The sequence below is a fragment of the Ictalurus furcatus genome, chromosome 1 (assembly GCF_023375685.1).
Source record: "Ictalurus furcatus strain D&B chromosome 1, Billie_1.0, whole genome shotgun sequence".
In the NCBI taxonomy this organism is placed as follows: domain Eukaryota; kingdom Metazoa; phylum Chordata; class Actinopteri; order Siluriformes; family Ictaluridae; genus Ictalurus; species Ictalurus furcatus.
The window spans coordinates 39,030,428-39,040,427 of record NC_071255.1 but is presented as its reverse complement, the minus strand read 5'-3'; the positions used below and the strand labels follow the sequence as shown (position 1 = coordinate 39,040,427).

The 10,000-nt window shown below is 41.1% G+C and overlaps 1 protein-coding gene across 1 annotated transcript in view; it reads left to right on the top strand.

Moving 5' to 3' along the window:
* The window catches only part of LOC128611940 (SH3 and multiple ankyrin repeat domains protein 1), a 46,883-nt gene that overhangs the window by 5,923 nt on the left and 30,960 nt on the right, over window positions 1-10,000 (top strand). Inside the window, exons 5-13 of the mRNA XM_053631861.1 lie at window positions 49-200; window positions 391-558; window positions 1,269-1,385; window positions 1,468-1,545; window positions 2,288-2,354; window positions 4,270-4,448; window positions 5,409-5,527; window positions 5,586-5,728; window positions 7,565-7,678. Coding sequence (XP_053487836.1) covers window positions 49-200; window positions 391-558; window positions 1,269-1,385; window positions 1,468-1,545; window positions 2,288-2,354; window positions 4,270-4,448; window positions 5,409-5,527; window positions 5,586-5,728; window positions 7,565-7,678 — 1,137 coding nt within the window. The remainder of the gene's footprint in view (window positions 1-48; window positions 201-390; window positions 559-1,268; window positions 1,386-1,467; window positions 1,546-2,287; window positions 2,355-4,269; window positions 4,449-5,408; window positions 5,528-5,585; window positions 5,729-7,564; window positions 7,679-10,000) is intronic.

Sequence of the window (10,000 nt, the reverse complement as noted above, 5' to 3'; positions counted from 1 at the left end):
GAAATATATCAATCTCTCTCTCTCTCTCTCTCTCTCTCTCTGTATCAGAGACTCCTCTGACGCTGGCCGTGATCAATGGTCTGAGTGTTGATGGAATCCGTGTGCTGCTGTTAAACGGAGCTCATCATGATTTCAGAGCAAGAGACGGACTCACACCACTGCATAAAGCTGTTAGAGTGCACAATCAAACAGCACTGCTGGTATACACACACACACACACACACACACACACACACACACACACACACACACAGTTATCCATGACTTTATGAAACAATCTTAAACTTATTCCTCCACTCTCTCTGTCTCTCTCTCTCTCTCTGTCTCTCTCTCTCTCTGTCTGTCTGTATCTCTCTCTCTCTTTGTCTCTCTCTGTGTCTCTCTCTCTAGGTGTTCCTGTCTCTGGGTCTGTCTCCAGACTATAAGGATCGTTGTGGTTTGACACCGCTGTACCACTCCGTGCTGACAGGGGGCGACACATCCTGCTGTGAGACGCTGCTGTACTACAGAGCGCGGCTCGGAACACGGGATGAGAATGGTTGGGACGAATCACATCAGGTGTGTGTGTGTGTGTGTGTGTGTTTGTGTGTGTGTGTGTGTGTGTGTGTCACAGCATTAATTAACCATCAAGTAGAAGTGAACCAACATTTCCACCACATTTACAAACTTTTCAGAATTGCTGATTTTCTTCGTACTCACGTCAACTGTAAACTGCATCTTTATTCTTCACAGATGTAGTTAGATGTGCACCTGCAAAGGATTTTACCTATGAACTAAGTTTTCTTTATTAATTTTCTTATTGTTTACTGCATTTATTATCCTTAATAATATATAAACTATATAGCATTAACACACAATCAGTAATGTTAAATTCAGTTATTTAATGCTTAATGATGTGTGTGTGTGTGTGTGTGTGTGTGTGTGTGTGTGTGTAAATAACAATGTCATGGAATTATATTTAATCAAATTAAAACAATTAATGCTGAAGGTGATATTTTTTATTATTTTATTATTAACTAATACAGTATACATTGAAACTTAAGGAACTGTAAAGTAAAAGCACTAATAAAGTCTTAATTTTATTTTATTTTATTTGATAAGATCTGGATTTCATGAAACTGATTGTAACATGGATTAATGGAGTGAACAAAATGGATTAACCTTGTAGATAAAAGCTTTTTGATCTAATTTGTCTGTATAATACCTTACATTAATTTACATTAGTGCCCCCTGCTGGTTGTGTGTGGTACATTCTCCTCCCTCTGCAGGCATGTCAACATGGTTTTGCCCAGCATTTAGAGCACCTGCTGTTTTATGGGGCAGACACCGCTTCCCAGAATGCATCAGGAAACACAGCCCTGCACATCAGTGCTCTGTACAATAAGGTACACTCACACACACACACACACACACACACACACACACACACACTCATTGAAGGAGTGCCATTATTTTCTGTCCAATCAGGAGAGCTGTGTGCGGGTTCTCCTCTACAGAGGAGCTAGTAAGGAGACGAAGAACAAACACGGACAAACCCCCTTTCAGGTAAAACTAAATACATAAGTACCAGCCAAAAGTTTGGACACCTGCTTTTTAATGCATTTGTCAGTATTTTAGTTATTGGCCCTAAGGCAATGAAGTAATAAAAATGTAATTTATGCAACAACTAAAAGAAGTGCTCAACAAGTCTTCAATCTGTCTCAACAATTATCTTTAAAATACCCTCCAATTGCTTTGATGCTTCCCCTTACTCCCCAACTCATCCCAAACAAGATCTATAGGGTTCAGGTCAGGTGATTGTTGGGGCAAGGTCATCTATAGACATCTATAGATCTATAGTTACTGTAGACTTGATGTCAGCTCAGACCAGACTGAATCCAACTGAAGCTCATGACCTGTATCTGCATGGGTTTATGCATTGTGCTGCTGCTACATGATTGGCTGATTAGATAACTGCATGAATGTGCAGGTGTTCCTAATAAAGTGGACGGTGAGTGTATATTATGTAAGAAACATTACATATTGTAAGAACATTTCTGTTATTTCACCATAATATTTGAGGTGAAAATTCCTATAAGAAAGAGAAAGATATGATTTTCGGTAGGTGTGTTCAGACTGGTACTATATACTGTACATACAGTCCTGCTTTTACTTTTTAGGGAAAAACTGACTGTATATTGCAAACTGTTGTTTTTGTTTTGTTGTCACCTGAGGTTATTTGTTTGTTTATAGAAGTTCACATTAATGCACGTAAATATTTACATACACATGTTTACGTGTGCTCAAGGTCGCTGTGATGTCTGGTCATTTTGAACTTGGAGAGATCATCAAAAATCACAATGACACAGATGTAGGTATGTAGGTGACCTTTTTGCTTATTTTAATAATATTCCATTATATTGAAGTGGAGAAAAATACACATAATTTATTAACCTATTTAGAAATTTAAAAAAATGTAAAAGTTGTGATTACACAAGTATTCGCCCCCATGTAAAATTATTACTGGTTCAGTTTCTGTCAGAAGTGAAATATTTCATTGAATGACATGGACCTGTGTCATTAAAATGTCATGTGATCTAATTATAAATAAACCTGTTCCCAGAGTTTGTTAGAGAACATACCTAAACAAAACCAAAACGCTTTCAAAACAACTCTGGGGTAAAGTTGGAAAAATATCAAATTATCAGGGGTTATAAAACTTTGAAAATTACCTGGAGCAAAATTAAATCCATTATTAAATTATAGAAATAATACAACACAATCGTGACCAAGAGGAAGTATAACTATTAACATGATGCTACTATCACCATGCTTCACGGTGGAGCTGGTGTTCTCAGGGTAATGAGAAGTGCTGGGTTTCCCACAAACTATATTAAATTTTCCCCACTTCTGTATTATGGATTGTTTTGTGTAGATTCATGACATAAAATCCCAATTAAGTCCATTTCAGTGTAAGAATCACCCTGCATGGTAAGAGTTTTATTTAAGGAAGGCTGCTACAGATCCCTTCGCTAAATGATATTGTAGAAAGGTTTAGACAGTGAAGAAACACCTTTAATGCTGGTATGTAGTGGGAAGTTATATTATTAAATGCACAATTTTAGATAATAAACAAAGGAAAAGAAACTTTAAAAATATTAATAAAAAATAATTACATGGACGAAAGGAATAGTGGCTGAGTCTGATGCAGTACCAGGAAGTGAAACAGGCAGAACAGGCAGAAAAGAAACTAAGGCTGTGTCTGAATATCCTTAATACCCTTCTACCCTACTACACAGTAGGTGAAAAGCAGTACACCAAAGGAGTAGTATGTCTGAATTCTCAGTATTCATAAAACAGTAGGTGAGAAATACCCGGATGACCTGCTGCTTCTGCAGAGATTCTGCAGTGTGGAACCACTGGACACTGTGGATATGGATATCTCATAATGCAACGGGACTGGTGTGGAAGAGCTGTCAGAATCCGTACCCCGTAGTAGGTCCGGATTATATTCATGCTCATCACTGATACTGATCAGTATGTACAGTATCACCGGACCAGCAGTAGGTACTGAATCGAATGCAGTAGGTTCTGTCACAGTACACGATTTCAGACGCAGACAATGTAAGGCTAGTGACTGGGGCTGACACAGAGATAGAAAGAGAGAGCAAGAACCATGGCACAAACTGATCTAGGAACAGAAACAGACAGTGAGGTTGCAGCAGAAGCAAGGAGATGACAGTATAGACAAATCGTTATGACTTCTGAAACCTAGGAGAAGAGCATGGTTCTTGTATGCCATAAGCTGAGGAATTAGAGAAGCTCCTAGTCGTTTCGGTTGTGATGGAAGCTGCCCACTCATGAAATATGGTTCAGCAGTGGGCGTTCTCAGAATATACTGAAAGTGGAGTGAGCACTGAAACAGAAACCCCTTTAAAATCTCAGGAGTCCCAGCACAACTGCTGGCAAATGGGGGCAGGTCAGGAGAAATGTGGGCCAAGGAGGCAGTGTGAATGTCTCCAGACATGAGAGAGGACACGCAGTGTCTCTAAAGTCCTAAGTCACAGTGAGGCCTGAGCTAGAAAGTGCATGAACACTAGAGGCCCAAACCTACAGTTACTATATAGAAAGCAAGTGTCTGTGATTAATTTACACCACTTATACTCTACATATCCGCTCAATTATTACTAAATGTTCAGTAAAATCATTGCTGTTATCAGACAATCCCAAAACCAGTCTCTGTGCCTCTCTCTCTCTCTCTCTCTTTTTCTCTCTCTCTTTCTCTCCCAGTTCCGTTTTTGGAGTCTCCTAAATATGCTCCTCAGCGTATTGAAAGTGGACATGCATTATCAGTGAACATGTCACTCCCCCACCCACTCCTACGGGCAAAGAGTGAAAACACCATGGCCGCACCCCCTGATCCTGTAGCTCCACCCACTACTGCACCTGCAACTGCACAGGTAGAGCCTGTTCCCACTTTATTGTCCATTTGTGTAGCTGAGTTAGGATTAGGGCATACTCTCAGTGTGGGTCTGCACCTTCAGGGGAGGGTTTGGGGACAAACTGATGCAGTTCACCTGAACCTTGTGTCCCATCCCTGATTTACGTGCTCATTCTCTCATTCTAATAGACTAATAGAAATAAAGCTGTTCAGCTGTGAACTCTGTGTCTTCTGGGTTCGGAGGAACATAACAAACACATTACAGTAGTCCTAGTGTACATTAGTTTTGGGAGTATGTTTGGACATGGAGCAAAGTTTTCCACTCTGTATATTCACTTTTGAACCTGCAGGAAAAACATTGCAATCTCTTTGCCTGGCAGTGGAAACAACAAGAAAATCAATTCAATGTTATTTTTATATTGCTTTTAACAGTGGATAATATCACAAAGCAGCGTAACAGAAATCTAATGTAGATTTAGATCCATAATGAACAAGCCAGAGGCAACAGTGATGAGGAAAAAATCCTTAAGAGGGCATGAGGAAGAATCCTTGAGAGGAGCCAGACTCAAAAGGAAACCCACCTCAACTCCTCAACTCTTGCAAATGGTGCCAGAGCAGAAGCCAGAACTCAAGCAGTAAAAGGGGTGGCACTGGAGCAATTAATTGCTTCACTTGTCCATTCATTTTCAAAGACTCTGGGAGCAATCACACCATCTTCTGGTGCAGCGCATGTTATCCAGTTTACTGTGGAAACAGACAGAAAGAAGCCCTGCAACAAGTGATAATATGCTGACTGACTCCCATGTAACTTGGGTGAGACATTGTGCACCAAGGCTATGTCACTCATTAGCACACCTCTCTTGTGTTGCACACAGAAGCTAAACCACATCTCACCTATTACAATCACAATGGCAGGCTTTTAGATAGCCGTTTTGGAATCATTGTTTTCCTAAACCTCTCTCTATCTCTCTCTGTCTCTCTGTCCCAGCGCCGGTCATCTTTTGCTCTGAGAAGTTCTAGTAGTCCTCGTGGTGCTCGCACTCGTTCTCCATCTAGAGGAAGAGGAGAATCCGATGATAAACAGAAAAAACAGAGAGGAAGACAGGGGTGAGAAATGCAATATTCTCTGTACAACAGTCTGTAAAATTGTATATTTGTATAACAGCAGCCATTCTCCCGTGGTCTTTAGTGTTGTTCAGCGGAGGAGGCTGTACAGTGCAGTTCCTGGTCGTGTCTTTATAGCAACTCGCTCTCATTCTGCTCAGGGTGAAAGAGAGCTCAGTCTCAGCAAAGGAGACAAGGTCAAAGGTCAGATCTGTTTGTATAAGTGTAAATATTAATATCAGATTACTTTATGTACATTCATATATACAGTATCTCACAAAAGTGAGTACACCCCTCACATTTTTGTAAATATTTGATTATATCTTTTCATGTGACAACACTGAATAAATGACTCTTTGCTACAATGTAAAGTAGTGAGTGTACAGCTTGTGTAACAGTGTAAATTTGCTGTCCCCTTAAAATAACTCAACACACAGACATTAATGTCTAAACCGCTGGCAACAAAAGTGAGTACACCCCGAAGTGAAAATGTCCAAATTGGGCCCAATTAGCCATTTTCCCTCCCCGGTGTCATGTGACTTGTTAGTGTTACAAGGTCTCAGGTGTGAATGGGAAGCAGGTGTATTAAATTTGGTGTCATTGCTCTCACACTCCCTCATACTGGTCACTGGAAGTTCAATATGGCACCTCATGGCAAAGAACTCTCTGAGGATCTGAAAAAAAGAATTGTTGCTCAACATAAAGATGGCCTAGGCTATAAGAAGATTGCCAAGACCCTGACACTGAGCTGCAGCATGGTGGCCAAGACCATACAGCGGTTTAACAGGACAGGTTCCACTTAGAACAGGCCTCGCCATGGTCGACCAAAGAAGTTGAGTGCACGTGCTCAGCGTCATATCCAGAGGTTGTCTTTGGGAAATAGACGTATGAGTGCTGCCAGCATTGCTGCAGAGGTTGAAGGGGTGGGGGGTCAGCCTGTCAGTGCTCAGACCATATGCCGCACACTGCATCAAATTGGTCTGCATGGCTGTTGTCCCAGAAGGAAGCCTCTTCTAAAGATGATGCACAAGAAAGCCCGCAAACAGTTTGCTGAAGACAAGCAGACTAAGGACATGGATTACTGGAACCATGTCCTGTGGTCTGATGAGACCAAGATAAACTTATTTGGTTCAGATGGCGTCAAGCGTGTGTGGCGGCAACCAGGTGAGGAGTACAAATACAAGTGTACCTTGCCTACAGTCAAGCATGGTGGTGGGAGTGTCATGGATTGGGGCTGCATGAGTGCTGCCAGCACTGGGGAGCTACAGTTCATTGAGGGAACCAGGAATGCCAACATGTACTGTGACATACTGAAGCAGAGCATGATCAGTATGCAGTATTCCAGCATAATAACGACCCCAAACACAACTCCAAGATGATCACTGCCTTGCTAAAGAAGCTGAGAGAGAAGGTGATGGACTGGCCAAGCATGTCTCCAGACCTAAACCCTATTGAGCATCTGTGGGGCATCCTCAAACGGAAGGTGGAGGAGCACAAGGTCTCTAACATCCACCAGCTCTGTGATGTGGTCATGGAGGAGTGGAAGAGGACTCCAGTGGCAACCTGTGAAGCTCTGGTGAACTCCATGCCCAAGAGGGTTAAGGCAGTGCTGGAAAATAATGGTGGCCACACAAAATTTTGACACTTTGGGCCCAATTTGTACATTTTCACTTAGGGGTGTACTCACTTTTGTTGCCAGCGGTTTAGACATTAATGTCTGTGTGTTGAGTTATTTTGAGGGGACAGCAAATTTACACTGTTACACACGCTGTACACTCACTACTTTACATTGTAGCACAGTGTCATTTCTTCAGTGTTGTCACATGAAAAGATATAATCAAATATTTACAAAAATATGAGGGGTGTTCTCACTTGTGTGAGATACTGTACAATACATTGTCCTTGCTTTACTGTACCTGCTGGTTTTGCTGTGTTTGTTGATACAACTTGAATCTTTACATTTATTCATTTAGCAGATGCTTTTATCCAAAGCGAGTTACAAATGAGGAAATACAAGCAAATGTGGTATGTGTGTTTCAGTACTGAGTGTTGGAGAGGGAGGTTTCTGGGAGGGCACAGTTAAAGGTCGGACTGGTTGGTTTCCTGCTGAGTGTGTGGAAGAAGTTCTGCCACAGAATGAAGAAAAGAGACCAGGTATATGTTTACAAAAACACACAACACACACAATTTATGTTGTTTGGCAGTGAAATGAGTCTGCAGGTTTTTAGGAAACAATCAATAATGACTATGATTGTGTTGTTAGCATGACATAGGGACAGGGAGGTCATTGTTTGTCATGTACTGGTAATGACTTATTATTCTGCTAAAAGTTGTCTGTGAAAACTTTCATTTATGATGAGGCAATGAGGCCACTTTTTTGTTGTTTCCCCAAACTCACAAATATACTATAGTATGTCCTTCGTGTAGTACTGGGGTAAAACAGATGCTGGGATGTAGGTGTGGTCTGGGGAACATTTGTAATGGAGTGTAGCCAATTCCATAGAATTGGTTTGAGGGTCTGTGGTGGTGATGTTTCCGCTGGCAGTATAGTGTGTACATTGGTTTTAGTGGTTCTGAGCAGAAAACAATGCTCAGAATTGCACAGTGAAATTGCAAAACTTCACAAAGATAGGTGGTGAAGGAAATGGTACAAATATATGAAAGTAAATGAGGGTTAATATGAAACAGGTGAGTGAGAGTGAGCTAATATGTGGACTAAATAGGATTGTGGATTATTGCTAGTGGCTGGATTGGCGTGGAGTCAGACATGATTTTCAAAAACCAAATTAATGGCTAGTAACTTTGTTTCTGATGTCACAGATTCTCTCTGTCTTGGTGTCAGCTTACAGGAGAGTAAACACTCACACGGGCGGGATTAGTGTATTGGGGCATTGGGAAACCAGCAACACTGGTGTTCAAACCAGGGTTAATTTTCAGGTTTGTGAGGTCATGGCGGAGCACGCATAAACTGTCCATAATGAGGTCCTCTGTCAAGGACCAAGGACCTGATTGAGGTTTCACAGTCAGGATCTCCTGTACCAGACATGTACTAGACATGCAGAGATTGGTGATCTTCCTGCTCAAAGACAGCTGATTCAATTCACTACTTATTTACCAGACTTACTAAGTGTGTTAGAGCAGGCAAATCACCCACTTCTGCTTAGAGCCTTGCTCACCTTAATAACACACTGCTGCTGAAGATGGCCCTGCATGGGTAACAACATGGACACCCTTAAGATGGCTGTGGATATTCTTTCAGCAATTGCCAAGAACAGTTTACATTCAAGTCTCTATCATTGAACTTCAGTTTGATACAAAAATCTTAAACTTAAAACTCTACTGATGCTCATGCTTAAGTTCCTTTTAACATACATAGCACTGCTTGACTTTATAGTAAACAGTTATAGAAGTGGATTGACTTATAATCATACTATCCGGTGTCACGGATCCGGTGTGATTTTATTTGTGTAGCGTGTTTAACAGTGGACAGAAATATGTAAATTCAGGATATAGATTTTAAATGTATGAATTTATCCCTAATGAGCAGCCAGAGGTGACGATGGTGAGGAAAAACTCCCTGAGACGATATGAGGAAGAAACCTTGAGAGGAACCAGACTCAAAAGGGAACCCATCCTCATCTGGGTGACACCGGATAGTGCAATTATAAATAAATACACCCCTTCTATAAATGTGCTAATACTACATGCTCAAATAGTGCAGTTGTGTAACCAGGAAATTCATTACAGTTTCTACATGAAGTTCATATGAACTGAGGTCCAAAGCATTTTTATGGTGTTTAAGAGGTACCATCCTCAGTAATCTCAATGATCTTTAGTCTGCACCATGTGGGGACATCCTCAGCAGCAGCATGTGAGCAGCAGCATTCCAACTGATGAGAACTCCAACCAAAAGTAGGACATCAGGATGGATCAGGCAAGTCCGGAGAGCAGAAGGGGTCAGGATCACTGGTATCTCAGGAGTATCATGTGCAGCTCGAAAGAAAGAGAGCAAGAGAAAGAGAGCGAGAGAGCGACAGAAAGAGAGAGAGAGAGAGAGAGAGAGAGAGAGAGAGAGAGAGAGAGAGATTATTAGGTATGCTTATTGCCCCGTAATGGTTAAGGACAATGTAGTTTGCGTGAGTGCAAGAGGACGTGTTCCCTTTTGAGTCTGATTCCTCTGAAGTTTTCTTCTTCATGTCATCTCAGGGAGTTTTCCCTCACAATCATCACGTCTAGCTTGCTCGGGGATAAATTTATTAAAATTCTATAAAGTTGTTTTGTTACAATGTCCATTGTTAAAAGTGCTATACAAATAAAATTGAATTGAATTGAAATCACCACCCAGTGCTGGAATGAGATCATGGTAGACTGATGCATTGATCATTGATCATACCAAACACCATAACTTGGTACTCAGAATGCACCTTTTCTAATTTATGTCCCAATTTCTCATTTATATCCAATATAGAATATAAA